Below are 15,454 nucleotides of genomic sequence, written 5' to 3'. Positions count from 1 at the left end.
TGACTTGCCCACAGTCACACAGCTGACAGGTGGCAGAGCCGGGAGTCGAACTCATGACCTCTGACTCCGAAGCCCAGGCTCTTTCCACTGAGCCACGCTGCTTCCCCCCGGCGCTTAGAACAGTGCCTGGCACATAGTAAGCATGTAACAAATACTGGTATTATTATTATATGCTATAATAGGGCAGATGGGCAGACAAAGACAAACAAATCCATGCAGACACACACAAGTGCCAGGCCCCAGAGGCCCACAGCACTCAGGACAGAGATCTTCCATCAAACAAACAGCCAATGGTATTTATTGAGCACTTACTGCAAGCAGAACCCTGTACTAAGCGCTTGAGAGAGTACACTAGAGTGAGTAAATAGGATCCCTGCCCTCCAGGAGCTTATAATCGAGAGAGAGAGATGGACAGTGAAGTAAATTACAGCCAGAGGACACAAGAAAGTATAAAGATATGTGCATAAATATTGTGGGATCAGGGGATGGGGTCAGTACCTAAGTACCTGGGGAATGATAATAATAATAAAAATGATGGTATTCGTTAAGTGCTTACTAGGTGTCAAGCACTGTTCTAAGCACCCGGGTTGTTACAAGGTAATCATGTCGGACAAGGTTCCTGTCCCACATGGGGCTCACAGTCTACGCTGGGGGGGGAAGACAGGTATTGAATCTTCATTTTGCAGATGAGGAAAGTAAGGCTGAGAGAAGTGAAGTGACTTACCCAAGTGCAGACAAATGGTGGAGCCGGGACTAGCACCCAGGTCCTCTGACTCCCAGGCCCGTGTTCTTTCCGCGGGCCATGCCGTTTCTCATGCTCAGGTACATAGGCAACGCAGCAGGAATGGAAAATAGGGTGGGGATATGAGAAATTAGTCAGGGAAGGATATCCTGGAGAAAGATCCCTCACATCCCAGGCTAACATCCGGGTGCCAATGGAGTGGGGAGGGCAAGATACTGGGCTGCGGCAGCCTCAGGAATTCTAGAGGAAATTGAGCCTTGTTAGAGAAGCTCCCTGACTTGGGGGCTGGATGTTGCCATTGTTTTTACGAGATGTTCTTCCCCTTGACGCTGTTTAGTGCCATCGTTCTTGTCTGTCCGTCTCCCCCGATTAGACTGTAAGCCCGTCAAACGGCAGGGACTGTCTCTATCTGTTGCCGACTTGTTCATCCCAAGCGCTTAGTACAGTGCTCTGCACATAGTAAGCGCTCAATAAATACTATTGAATGAATGAATGAATGTTCTATTGAGCTATGGATCATGCTCTCTCTGCCCCGGGTTTAATGCCCACCCTTCTCCTCTCCACCTCCACATCAAAAAGAAACTCTTTACCTTTGGCTTCAAAGCACTCAGTCACCCTGCCGCCTCCTACCTCACCTCGTCGCTCTCCTGCTACAGGCCGGCCCTCACACTCTGCTCCTCTAAGGCCAGCCTACTCACTGTACCTCGATCTCATCTATTTCACTGCCAACCTCCTGCCCATGTCCTGCCTCTGGCCTGGAATGCCCTCTCTCTTCATAGCTGACAGACAATTACTCTCCCCACCTTCAAAGCCTTAATGAAGGCTCATCTCCTCCAAGAGGTCTTCCCTGAGTAAGCCCGCCCTCATCTCTTCTCCAACTCCCTTCTGCGTCCCCCTGATTTGCTCTCTTTATTTGCCCCTATTTCAGCCTCAAAGCACTTAGCTACATCTCCAGGATTCATTTATTTGTATTAATGTCTGTCTCCCCCTCTAGACAGCAAGCTCGCTGTGGGCAGGGATTGTGGCCAGCTCTGTAATCTTGTATTGTCCCAAGAGCATAGTATAGTCCGAGAGCTTAGCACAGTGCTCCACACACAATAAGCACTCAATAAATATGATTGATTGATCCTCTCGACCTAAGCACTGCCCTCCCCTCCTTCCAGATTCTATTTAGAGCCGTCCACCTCTTCCTTTTCTTCCTTTTCATCCTCCTTCTCCTCCTCCTCCTCCTCCTTTTCCTGGAAGCTTCTTCAGATTAATATCCCCTTACTCCTTCCAAACACTCCAGACACCCTAAAGCACTTCTATATAACCCTGGACATTGTGTGCATATCTTTCCCTCTGTAGGGCTCTTGTACGCTCTGCCCCTGTCACCTGTACTTGTATATCTGTCTCTTTGTGTTTGTCTCATCTCTCTCAGGAGAGGGCAAGGACCACATCTTGTTCTTTCTCTGTAACAAACTGACAAATATACAATAGGTAATGAGGAAAAGGGTGGCTACAAATGATAAAATCAAAAATAAGCAAATAAATAGAAAATGAATCGATACACAGATAGGCACGAAGCTGCCCATGGGGCTGATGAGAAGGATTACAACCAGGATGGAGGCTTAGTGAAATCTTGGGAACACTAGAATGGAAGTGAATGGGCTGATGGATCAATCAGTCGATCGATCGAGTATATTTATTGAACGCTTTCTGCATGCAGAGCACTTACTAACTGCTTGGGAGAGTACCTTAGAGGTGATAGGCACAATCCCTGCCCTCGAGGAGGTTACCTCTATTGGCTCTTTAGGCTCTTCCTTTTTACCATACCATTTCATTTTGTTTTTTCACTTCCTCTATACTTTTTCTACACCCTTCTCAGGCAAGAATACTGATCTGAATGGAGCACTGGTCTGATCCAGAATGCCGGGGTGCCTGATTTCAAATTCTTGTCCTGATTGCACATGTGGAGAAAGTTTTGACCATGTTGGTAGCAAGACTTTTCCAGGACAACTCGGTGACAGAGGAAGACAGCCTGGGGCTTCTCTGCTCCTCCTCACTCTCAGTAGACGGCAAAACCATTCCCTTCTCACAATAGAGCTGGGTCCTACTGGTCCCTCCAAATATTAAGGAATTGATTAGCCTTCCCTGACTAATCTCTCATCTCCCCACCCTATTTCCCCTCCCTTCTGCATCAATTATGCACTTAATTCCATACCCCTTAAGCACTTGGTTGCAATATCGCCTAGTGCATAGAGCACAGGCCTGGGAGTCAGAAGAACCTGGATTCTAATCCCGGTTCCGCCTCTTGTCTGTGTGACCTTGGGCAAGTCACTTAACTTCTCTGGGCCTCAGTTACCTCACTCGTAAAACACGGATTAAGATTGTGAGCCCCGTGTGGTACAGGACCTGTGTTCAACCTGATTATCTTGTAGCTACCCCAGTGCTTAGAACAGTGCTTGACACATAGTAAACCCTTAACAAATGCCATCATTATTATCCCACCTCCAACCTCACAGCACATATATGCATATTCTTACATTCCCATTGCTTCCCTCCCATCTGTAACTTATTTTTATATCTGCCTCCCCCACTATATTGGAAGGCTCTTGGGGGCTGGGATCATGTTTGCCTATTCTATTGTAATCTCCCAAGAACTTTTTACAGTAGTCTGCACAAAGTATTCAAAAAAATTCCATTGATTGGTTGAGTGATCGACTGATGATCTGCTACTTAGTTGGTTCATGGGGAACTGCCTCTGAAGACCTCAGTCTCCCCATCTTTAAAACAGAGAGACCGGTACTTGTCCTCTACTCCTTCACAGCAATGCGGGGAAGATGAATAGGAGTCTAGTAAGTAGTAAATTTAGTAATAGTAACTTAGCTTCTACCTAATGTACTCTCCCAAGTGATTAGAACACGTCTCTGCACAGAGTCGTGCTCTGCAGACACTACTGATCGATTACTGGATTAAAGAATTTTAAGTCCCTTAAGGGAAAGGCACTCTATAAGTTTAAGGTATATTTTTGCACAGGAAGAGTAACTGCTTGGGGAACATTTTCTGCATATCTCAAGTGTAGCAACTTCCACCATGGTGATTATTTCTCCACTGTAAAACCACCTGCAAAATCACCAGAGAAACCTAATATTTTTTGCTGGTTCGAAAAAGTCAGAGGAAAGTGTTTTCCTGCATTCTTCAGGTTAAACAGACCTAGGCGTGGTCCAGCTGGCTTTTCACAGCACCTACTTCCTGTTGTTCCTGTTCTGCAAAGTGCACTACTGCGAGCAGAACGAGCGAAAACCAACCTAATTCAAACTTTGTTCTAGTGTTTGAACAGCTAAAACACATTTTGTACAAATGAAGACTCCTGCCAGTCTTGATCGACGTGGATGTAATGAAGTATTAATCTCTTTTTAGAAGCTGTCGGCAAAATGATATTCTGTTTTTGGCATGTCTCGGAGTCGTTCCTAAACAAACAGAGGGGCGGGGGTTGTGGGGGGGGCTGTGGTGGGGAGATGGAGAAATATTCCTCAGAAGAACAAAAGCATCTCTGGCCGGCAGAGTTTGACAGAGATGAGGCATTTCAGCTGGGCCCCTTCCAGCTCCCTGACACACAGCTGCAACCCGCCGCAACCATCCCTCTACCCCCCACCCCATCCCCACCACCATCTTCTTCTGGACTGGAGACTGGTTTCCGTAGGAAGACTGGTTTCCATGTCAGCAAACTTGAGCTCGGTCTATGGAGGTGGAATCCAGGCAACTGTCATCAATAGTAATCCCTGAAGGCCTACTGATCTTTGTATCAGTCACTCAGTCATATTTATTGAGTGCTTACCGTGTGCAGAGCACTGTCCTAAGCTCCTGGGAGAGTACAACATAAGAATATAGCAGACACATTCCCCACCCACAACGAGCTTACAGTCTAGAGGGTGAGACAGTTATTATTATAAAGAAATAAATTTCCGGATACGTCCATAAGTGCCGTGGGGCTGAAGAGAGGGATAGTAAAGGGGGCAAATCTGGGCGGCGCAGAAGGGAGTGGGAGAAAAGGAACTGAGGGCTTAGGGAAGACCTCTTGAAGGCGACGAGTCTTCAGTAAGGCTTTGAAGGTGGGGAGTAGGGAGCACCTACTGTTTGCAGAGAGAGCACTGTACTAGGTGATTGGTGGGGTACAGTGGAGAAAAAAGACAGAGTCCCTGCCCTTAAGGGTCTTACAGTTGAGTGGCGAAGACAGGCAGACCCAAATACACTTCGTATCCATATCTTTAAATGATATATTATAAATTACTTATATTAATGACTGTCTCCCCCTCTAAACTGTAAGCTCCTTATGGGCAGGGAATCTGTCTGCTAACTCTGTTGTACTGTACTCTCCCAGACATTAAGTATAGTGTTCTGCACATAGTAAGTGCTCGATACCATTGATTGATCGATTGAAGAGCAAGGGTTTACGCATCTGTGATTGGGTCCTCCAATTCATGGCTCGAATGAGCCAAGCCATCCATGCTGCTGGAGTCTGGTGATGGGAATGTCATTTAGTTGGGCTCTTGGTGCTGCTCCCTTCCAATTATAGTTTGCAATCTGGAAAAAAGCAGCGTGGCCTAGTAGATAGAGCACGGGCCTGGGAGTCGGAAGGAGCTGGGTTCTAAGCCCGGCTCTACCACTTGTCTGCTGCATGACCTTGGGCAAGTCACTTAACTTCTCGGGCCTCATTTACCTCATTTGTAAAATGGGGATGAAGACTGTGAGCCCCATGTGTGTCACAGACTGTGTCCAACCTGATTATCTTGTATCTACCCCAGTACTTAGTACAGTGCCTGGCACACAGTAAGCACTTGACAAGTACCATAAAAAGAAAAAGTCAGCAAGACCGTATCATTTTTAGCAGAAAGGGCCTGTGGAAATGCTTGGTCCCATTGACCCCAAAATCTGTCTTCAAACTGTTCTTCCTCAATCAAGTGATCAGCATTATTCACTTGAGCGCTTATTGTATACAGAACACCGTACTAAGCACTTGGGAGAATACAATACAACCGAGTTGGTAGACACGTTCCTTGCCTATAAAAGGCTTTCTCGATAATAAATAAATAGTCATATAGTTTTTCTTGGGCTTCAGCCAGTGTAATTAGATTGTGACTCTGAGTTCCTTGCAGGCAGGGACTGTGTCCACCAACTCTATTGCACTGCACTCTCCCAAGAGTCGGGTACAGTGCTCTGCACACAGTAAGCACTCAGTAAATGGCAGTGCATTGATTGATTGGTAATTATTCCCCTTTAATTGAGGCCAAACCAACTTTGGAGAAAAAAGTCTTGTGCTGGGACCGGCTTTGTGTCTTTTAAGACATATTGCAATGATTTTTGTATTTTTTACCCTCTTGGTGTCAAAGGCATTACTGGAGTGAAAAGGGCATCTACATTTGCAGAAGTTAAAGCACTGAGAGATTCAAAGACCACGCCACTTAATACTTGACCAGAAAGTTGCCACCTGCGTGAACCAGAAGGAAATTGCTCTCCACGTTCTGCAGTAAACTCATCTCGGGAAATTACCTGTTGGGTGAACCCCTTGGGGACTGAGGATCTGAGAGTTTTGCTGACCTTTTCTGACACAGGAAACCAATCCCCCCAGCCCAACGTGGTGTGAAATGTTTAAAAGCTTCATCCTGAAACATTCCAGACTTGTTAAGCAGAATGCTGTAGTAGGTGCCTTCCTGAAACATCCATTGCTGTCTAGTTTGGAGGGATTTGTGAAGTAGGGAAGCAGCAGCCTAGTGGAAAGAGCATGAGCCTGGGTGTCAAGGGACCTGGGTTCTAATTGGCTCTGCTGATTGCTTGCTGTGTGACCTTGCACAGGTTGCTTAACTTCTCTGTTCTTCAGTTTTCTCACCTGTAAATGGAGATTCAATACCTGTTCTCCTTCCTACTTAGACTCTGGGCCCCATGTGGGACAGGGACTCTGTCCAACCTGATAAAATTTGTATCTGCCCCAGTACTTAGAAGAGTGTTTGAAACATAGTAAGCACTTAACAAATACAATAATAATAATGAAAATAATTGATGAGACCCTTCTGCCCCACCACACTGGGGTAAATGCATTCAAATTAAACCCCGTATTTAAGTAAAAGCAGCACCTTTCTTATTATTTGTAAACAATTCTTATAATATGACTCGGTCGTATTTATTGAGTGCTTATTGTTTGCAGAGCACTGTACTAAGAGCTTCCGGAGGTAAGCATCAGATGATCCTCAATAGCATTACTGGGATGGACCATTGGCCAGAGCAATTGGAAATTGCCCAGGATTCTGTTTCTGACAGGAGCACCAGGATGCTTGAAGGAACTATGTGATGGCTGTCCCCCAGAATATTCATCCTCATGGTTAGGAATGGTCCAACCAGGACCCTCCATCCAATACCCCGAACTTTTCTCTCTTCATCCCTACCTTTCATTCTAATAATCTTTGAACTGATTGATGGATCAGGAGCCTTTTGTCCATGAGTTTTCGAAACCCCTAGGGAGCCTGTTGATAGATTTGGTTGTTTGACTTCCTGTGAAAATGAATTCCATATGCCTACTCAGTGTTGGGTGAAAAAGTTTTGTTTTGCTTGTTTTGAGCCTGCCACTTTCAAGCTTCAGGAGGTATCCCTCATCCTGCTGAGCATGGTTCCTGGGAGTCAGGACACTTGAGTTCTAATTCCAGCTCCACCACTCTCCTGCTGTGTGATCTTGTGCAAGTCACTTAACTACTCTGTGCCGTGGTTTCCTCATCTCTAAAATGGGGCTTTCCCCATCCTTTTAGCCTGTGAATCCCATGGGACTGTGTCTGATCTAATGGTATTGTATCTACCTCCACATTTAAAACAGTGCTGAACAAATATCATTATTATTATGATCATTACTATCATTCCTTTGGGTTTTGAGACACAAAAATCCATGTTCATTCTGTCCACCCTTTTTATGGTTCTGTAAAACCTCAATCTCATCCTTTTCCAGTCTATCTTTCTAGAATTTTTCAGTCCCTAGAAGGTGATTCATTATCATCATCAACAATAAAATTCATTGAGCACTTGTAGCTTACTGTCATCTCCCAATTTATCTTGGATTTTCTTATAGGTTGCTTACAGGTTGGGGCAACCAGTGGGGATACATCGAGAAACAGATCAAGGGAGATTCTGTGGCTTCAAATCCAGCCATCAGTCCTAGCCTTCAGCTCAATCAATTAATGGTGTTTACTGAGTGCTTATTGTGTGCAGTGCACTGTACTAAGCGCTTGGGAAAGTGCAATACAGTAGAATTGTTAGATGCTGTCCCGGCCCACAACAAGCTTACAGGCTACGGGAGAAACAGAAATGAAAATAAATGATGGATAGGAGAAATAGTAGACTATAAGAGTAATTATATGTTATGTGGTGCTGGGGTGAGTATTAAAGTGCTTTCATTCTGATGGCAGAGCTAGGCTAGGAAGGCAGAATGGGCCACTGCGCTGAACAAGAGCCTTTCTACCCCATCTCCCCTTCCCCCCATCCTTCCTGCGGGGAGTCTTCACCCAGGACTGCATCTTCCGGAAGGTCTGAAGCATGGCAGTGAAACTGAAACCACAGACACTGTTGTTTCTTTTAAGGAGGTGGACCACACCTACTCCTAGGTTAAGAGATGCTTCTGGACTTGGGCTTGGGCCGGCCCTGCCCTGGAGCCATGTTTGAGCCATGCTTCTCACCACTTCAGCTTCTTCACCAATATCTTTCCCTTGGAGTTCTCCAGTGGGTGTTCTGGCTGACTGGTTCGGAGCTGGGGACAGCAGGGTGAACTTCTCACCTAGGCCTCCTTTGCTGTTTGCTTGTAAATTCCAAGAGGAATTAGGGGAACTTGTTCTTTTTGAAACGCATTTCCTACTGAGTACACGCCGCTTCCACCCCCTTTCCTTCCCCCCCACCAAACAACTCCCCTCGCCTTCCACCTCAATGAAATTGGCCTGAAGACGCCGCAACTTTTGCGACCTTCAGACCGCGGATTCCACATAACTCAGTGACAGAGCCATGAAATCCAGCCCTTTCATTTCGGCAAGTGGAGTGTAAGTGAAATCAGAAGAGTGCCCTAGAGGTACAGAGTGTCGGGCCAAAATTCTGCCCTGGGACCAATGTGACTGGCCCCTGGGATCTGTACACAGATCTAGGGTGAGAGCAGGCCTCCCTGTTTTAATTACAGAGCTACAGTATGTGGGTAAGAAACTTGGATTTGACAGCAGCAGAAGAAAGAGGATATTGTATGCCTTCAATCAGCTTTGTATTAGGAGATCCTTAAAGGGAAAATTATGTGAAAGAAAGAGGGAGGAAGAAAACAACAAGCTAGCGAGGACCCAATTTCAATATAATTTGGAGAAAATGACTGATTTGGGTTGGTCATGTTGCCAGAACAGATGACTCAAGGCTTCCAAACAAGAAATGGAAACCAGAAGGATGCCTAAAGCCTGGAAGAAGAACAAATTGTGAAGATATGATTGACTGTAATATTTTAAAATCAACTGTCCCAAAGATGAGCTTGGACCGCTGCCCAGAACAGAATTGAATGGTGATGTTCGTTTAGGGGCTGTGACTGTTGAAATTAAATCAAATGTAATAATTGTGTTCTCTTAGGTGGATGTGCATGTTATCGCTTTCCAATTTCCCCAACCTGGGAATCTGATGTCACTTTCCCCATCACTCCTACTTCTTGCTCCAGCGGGGACTGTTGAGGGTGCTCTAGATGCTTGCCCAGTGCCAGGTCTTTGGCAAAGGCCCCTATCCAGGTGAGAAACAGCGTGGCCTAGTGCATAGAGCATGGGCCTGGTAGTCGGTACTAAGCTCTGGGGAGGATACAAGTAAATCCGGTTGGAAACAGTCGCTGTCCCCAGTGGGGCTCATTGGACAGATGGGGTAACTGAGACTCGGTGAAGTGACTGGCCCAAGGTCACACAGCAGACAGGTGGAAGAACTCAGATTAGAATCCAGTTTATTCTGACTTCCAGACCCGTGCTTTATCCACTTGGCCATGCTGCTTCCTGAAGCCCTGATCTCCCATCTGCTGTTCTTGGTGCAGCCGAGGCCCACGTGACCACCAAGATGGTCGAGCGCTGGGTGGTCCCAGAGGAGTAGACATACTTCGACCTTCTGCCCTCGGCTCGTATGATACACTGAGCCTTCACTGGAGGGCACCGGACAGTGCTACTCAATCAGGGTGGTGGTCACTGATTATGGTGGACAGTGGGCAGGAGGGGCACCACTCTCTGTGAGCACAGCCTTTGGGAAAATCAGGAAATCAAGAAACGGATTGGAAAAGTGGGACAGGCCCTGAACACAAACACGGGTTTGGGAGTCAGGAGGACGGGTTCGAGTCTGCCACTTGCTTGCTGTGTGACCTTGGGCAAGTCACTCAACCACTTCTGGGCCTCAGTTTTCTCATCTGTAAACTGGAGATAAAATGCCTGCTTTCCCTCCCTCTGACTGCGAGCTCTGGGTGGGACCGTGTCCGATCTGATTAGCTTGAATTTACCACAACGCTTAGCACAACATCAGGCACATAATTATAAATAGCATTATCATCATCATCAGTGTGGCAGAGGATAATCTTTCCATGCTCACAGTGAGGAATGAATTGATGGTCATATACCAGTCATTGCAGCTCCCCACCCACATGCATCATCTTTGAAAATGAAGGGCTATAGATAGTTCTTCCGCTAGGCCAGAAGGAACTATAAATAGGGTCTTCTTTATGTGCCTATTAATTACTTGAAGGCATATGTAGCATCTTCCTTAGCTCAAAGCATTGAACAAGTAATTTTCAAGCAAGAAACATTCTCTAAACATTCCATTAAAAGACAAACTGAAAAAGCATGAGGAAAAGGAAGTGGGAAGGAGCAACAGAGAGGGTAATCATTTCCCTCTGAGTTTTTAGGTGGGTTTTTTTTTTTTTCCAAATTACCCCCACAGGAGTAAGGTGTTTTTCCTAAGCAGCAAACATCAGTAACTCCCTATGCTTTACAGCGAGGCCACTACGTTTCTGTGGCCGTTTTAGAGCATTGCGTTTTCCATGTCTGCCAAATTTCAGCCTTCCAAATTGCAGTGCCTTGCTAAGGACTCGTGCAGGGCAACGATGGAGGGTCTTAAGTGGCCCTATTAATGGGAGACATAAGTCAGACTCCTTTGAAGATCTGAATTACAGTAAAGAGCTACGTAAGTTTGAGAGTCGTTCATGCATAAAGCAAATTTCCCAGCTCCTTATTCTGGATATGTGAAGTCCCATGTGATGGTTGTGGGCAGGGAATGTGTCTAACAACTCTGTCATATTGTACTTTCCCAAGTGCTTAGTACAGTGCTCTGCACCAGTAAGCGCTCAGTAAATACCACTCATTGATTGATTGATCATAGCGAAGCAGCGTTGCCTAATGGAAAAGGCATGGACTGGGAGTCTGAGGACCTGGATTCCAGTCCTGCCTCTGCCACTAGCCTGCTGGGTGACCTTAGACAAGTCATTATCTTCACTGTGCCTCAGCTTCCTTATCTGTAAAATGAGGGTTCAGTATCTGTTCTCCCTCTTGTTTAGGCTGTGAGCCTCTTGTGGAACAGGGACTGCTCTAATCATTTTGTTTCTACCCCTGTGCTTGATATAACGTTAAGTGCTTAACAAATTCCATTATTATTAGCCATAATACCAAAGTAATCACTGAATTTAGGGCCTCTCCATCATCATCGTCGACATTATCTATACCAGGTTGTGCAGAATGTCTCTTTGCTTATAGATCTCCCATGTGGGACAGAAACAGTGTCCTTCCTCATTATCTGCTATCTTCCCCAGTTTTCAGTACCATGCTTGGAATTTAGAATGCTCTGACAAATACTGTAGTTATTATTACCTTTAATTATTATGATTATTACTTTAAAAAATGAGCTTTAAATGACAGATAGAAACAAACTTTGGTATAAATCCGTATTTCAAGTTTATAAGCTGGGTCTTTGACGAAACCACACGCAAAGCCTTCCTTTCGTTTCATTTCGTATGGGTGCCGTAGCTTACCGCTCTTTTTCTATGTTGAAGTCGCCTAAGAAGGAAAACACTGAACACAGGACAAGCATCTTCTAGATCAAACCCTTTTGATGATGCCCGTAATCCACTGAGTCATGAGGATTTCTTGGTGGATTGGGAGTGTATACTGATTCCAGCATCCAGATTCCTCATTGCCTCATTAAGCCAAGAGGTGGCAGAGAATAGGTGGAACAAGCCTAGCTCTACCCCACAGCCCTGATTTCTTTAAATGGCTTTATAATGTGCTCAGCGCCGAGATAGTTACAAGTTGAGGAAACCCAGGTGCAGAAAAGTGAAATGACTTGCCAAAGGTCACCCAGCAGGCTAGTGGAGGAATCAGGATTAGAAGCCAGGTCCTCTGGCTCCCGGGCCCGTACTTGATCCACTGGGCCACCTAGGTGCTAAACAGTCAGCCGGCATCTTAGAGAAAAACAAAAACAGTGCCAGGCACCAAGTGCGGGACTAGAGCAGGGACTAAACCTTGCACATCCACACAGTGAGAGAGGCACCGTCAATCACTAATCACTCTTCGCTCACACCCATAGATACCTTGATCTGTCAGGAGCGCTATCTTTGAGCCTGACAGCATTTTGCTCCTTAGAGATAGCATCGTTAGGATTCATTCATTCATTCATTCTTTCAATAGTATTTATTGAGCGCTTACTAGGTGCAGAGCACTGTACTAAGCGCTTGGAATGGACAGATCGGTAACAGATAGAGACGGTCCCTGCCCTCTGACGGGCTTACAGTCTAATCAGGGGAGACGGACGGACAAGAACAATAGCAATAAATAGAATCAAGGGGATGAACATCTCATTAAAACAATAGCAAATAAATAGAATCAAGGCGATGTACATTTGGATCCAGGTAAACCTTCGAGGTGTTGTTCTACTAGTAACTCGCCTATTGGTTTTCAAGCAGATTTGGAAGATGTTTCCCAGTACACTTGAAGTATTCTAAAATATTTAAGCACCTTCCCAGTCGAAGCAGGGTGGCCCGGTAGAAAGAGCACAGGTCTAGGAGTCAGGAGGCTGGGATTCTAATGCCTTCTCTGTCACTTGCCTGCTTCTGTGACCTTGGGCAAGATACCTAACATCTCTGTACTTCAGTTTTTTCATCTGTAAAATGAGGATTAAATATCTGCTCTTCCTCACTCCTAGACTGTGAATCCTCCTTGTGTGGAACAGGGATTGTATCTGATCTGAGTGATTGTATTGTACTTACCCTAGCACTTAGCACAGTGCTTGGCACCTGGTAAGTGCTTAACACATATTATTATTCTTATTATCATTGTCATTATTTGGATCAATGTAGTAGTGTTCCGCTGCTGTTGATTTGGAGAAAGAGGCCTGAAATAATCCTATTTTCATTTTCCGACTCGATCTTTCATTAATTTGGGTGAAAAGCTAGATGAACAGTGACTCAGCCCTTGCCCCAAAAGGGGGTCAGCATGATTGAGGCAACACACATTTGCACAGGTTATAACAAATCTCTTGACTTCCCCATTCAGCCTTGTGGAAACTCGATGTTCTATGCCTTGAGTCTTCTCAAATAAAGGACCCTAAACAAACTCTTCTGGAGAGGCAGTGTGGACTAGTGGATAGAGCACAGGTCTGGGAGTCAAAGAATCTGGGTTCTAATCCTGGCTCTGCCACATGTCTGCTCTGTGACTTTGGGCAAGTAACTTAACTTCTCTGTGCCTCCGTTTCCTTAACTGTAAAATGGGAGTTCAATACCTGTTCTCCATCCTACTTACACTGTGAGCCCTCATGCAGGACAGAGACAGTATCCCACCTAATTAACCTAATGTAAGCCCTTAACAGATACTATTAAAAGAAATCCAATCAAATAAAACAAAAAGCTGACGATGCCAAAGGCCTGGTCATTCATTCATTCAATCGTATTTGTTGAGCACTTACTGTGTGCAGAGCACTATAGTAAGCGCTTGGGACAGTACACTAGACTAATGAACAGACCCATTCCCTGCCCACAACGAGCTTGCAGTGAGGAGGCAGAGCCAGACGTTAATATAAATAAATAAAAATTACAGCTATAACAAATAAATTGCAGGTATATAAATGAATTACAGATACATTAATAATTTACAGATATGTCCAAAGGAAAATCGAAGAAATGGGCCAGGAAGGGCCCAGACAGGCAAGGTTAGCGACCGCAGCACCAATCACGGATCCCCCCAGAGAGAAGAAGGAAAAGCGAGAGGCCGGACAGCCTCTCCTCCACTCCTCCTCCTCCTCTTTCTCTTCCTTCTCGTGTTGTGCAGCCACCTCCATGACCCTGACTACGGCTTCCCTCCCTCCGCCCCGGCCAGACATGGGTCCCGAATGGACCCCCTTCCCCCCACTCCCCCCCAGAGGCCTTCCACTGGCTGAGACGGAGCCTCTGAAACCCGCGGTCGGGACGCCTGAAGTAGGCCAACTGGTCGTGATAGCAAAACAGGCCCCGCCTGATGCCATTCCAAGGAAGTATTTGTTTTGATCTGGACTCAGGTTTGATTCTCCCCCGTTTCGAAGGGTGTACGAGGTCAAGAGCGTGGGGCCGGGTAGGATCAAGATGTCCTAAATGAGAACATAGTGGTGGTTTGCCTGTATTTGCTGCCCCTTTGCCCAGGGCAGTTCCACGGAGACAAATCCATACAGCTTCCATGTGGGAGAGATCCATTTTCCTTTATTCTCCCCTAGAGAGCCCCTATATTCTCCTCTACTGCTCATGAACTATCTTGCCTGATGTGCTGCTACTAACTTTGGAGAACTGCTATTACAGATGAAATGACCACATTTTAAAACCCGATTTTTCTACCTTAAAATGAATTGCCAGCCAATTTGGGAAGCGTTTCAGATGGGGAAAGGAAAAGAGTCCAATTAATTCTCCCTCGTGTGAGTCTGAATCTTTGGTCTTTAGTCTGTACCACACTTTTTAGCGTGGCTCAGTGGAAAGAGCACGGGCTTGGAAGTCAGAGGTCATGGGTTCGAATCCCTGCTCTGCCACTTGTCAGCTGTGTGACTGTGAGCAAGTCACTTAACTTCTCTGCGCCTCAGTTACCTCATCTGTAAAATGGGGATTAAGACTGTGAGCCTCACGTAGGACAAGCTGATGACCCTCTATCTCCCCCAGCGCTTAGAACAGTGCTCTGCACATAGTAAGCGTTTAACAAATACTAACATTATTATTATTATTACTTTTTACAGACTGCACTCTTTCCTCATCGGGGCCTAATAGAAAGAGAACGGGACTGGGCGTTCTAATCTGAGTTCTAATCCTCCTGGCTCTGCCACCTGCTAGCTGTGTGACCTTGGGACTGTACTTAGCTTCTCTGTGCTTCAATTTCCTCATCTGCAAAATGGGGATTAAATACCTGTTCTCCTTCCCCCTTAGACTCTGAGTCTCATGTGGGACAGAATCTGTGTCTGACCTAATCATCCAGTATTTACCCCAACACGTAGTACAGCGCTTGGCACATAACAAGCACTTAACAAATACCACAGTTAGGATGACGATGATGATTTCCCAGTTTCCAATAAATCTAAACATTTCCTTAGACTCAGCATCATTTATTCCTCATCTACTGTTTATAGCTGCAACAGAGGGAGAAACTCGGCTATTCCACCTCTAGTAAAACAAAGAGGATTTCATTTTTGATAACTGGAAATGCTCTT

General features: G+C 45.6%; 1 protein-coding gene across 3 annotated transcripts in view; it reads left to right on the top strand.

The window, feature by feature from the left end:
• SLC25A21 (solute carrier family 25 member 21) overlaps positions 1-15,454 on the top strand; it is a 338,712-nt gene that overhangs the window by 268,574 nt on the left and 54,684 nt on the right. The window contains exon 1 of one of the 3 annotated variants that reach the window (XM_029079171.2): positions 9,371-9,507. The exons of the other annotated variants lie outside the window; for them this stretch is intronic. Within the exon in view, the coding sequence (XP_028935004.1) occupies positions 9,404-9,507 (104 nt within the window). The 5' untranslated portion in view covers positions 9,371-9,403. Of the gene's footprint in view, positions 1-9,370; positions 9,508-15,454 lie in introns of those variants that run through there. 3 annotated transcript variants of the gene reach the window in all.

Source organism: Ornithorhynchus anatinus, chromosome 14 (assembly GCF_004115215.2).
Source record: "Ornithorhynchus anatinus isolate Pmale09 chromosome 14, mOrnAna1.pri.v4, whole genome shotgun sequence".
Classification (NCBI taxonomy): Eukaryota; Metazoa; Chordata; class Mammalia; order Monotremata; family Ornithorhynchidae; genus Ornithorhynchus; species Ornithorhynchus anatinus.
Note: the sequence above shows the minus strand (reverse complement) of the source record. Positions and strands in the feature narration are given on the sequence as shown.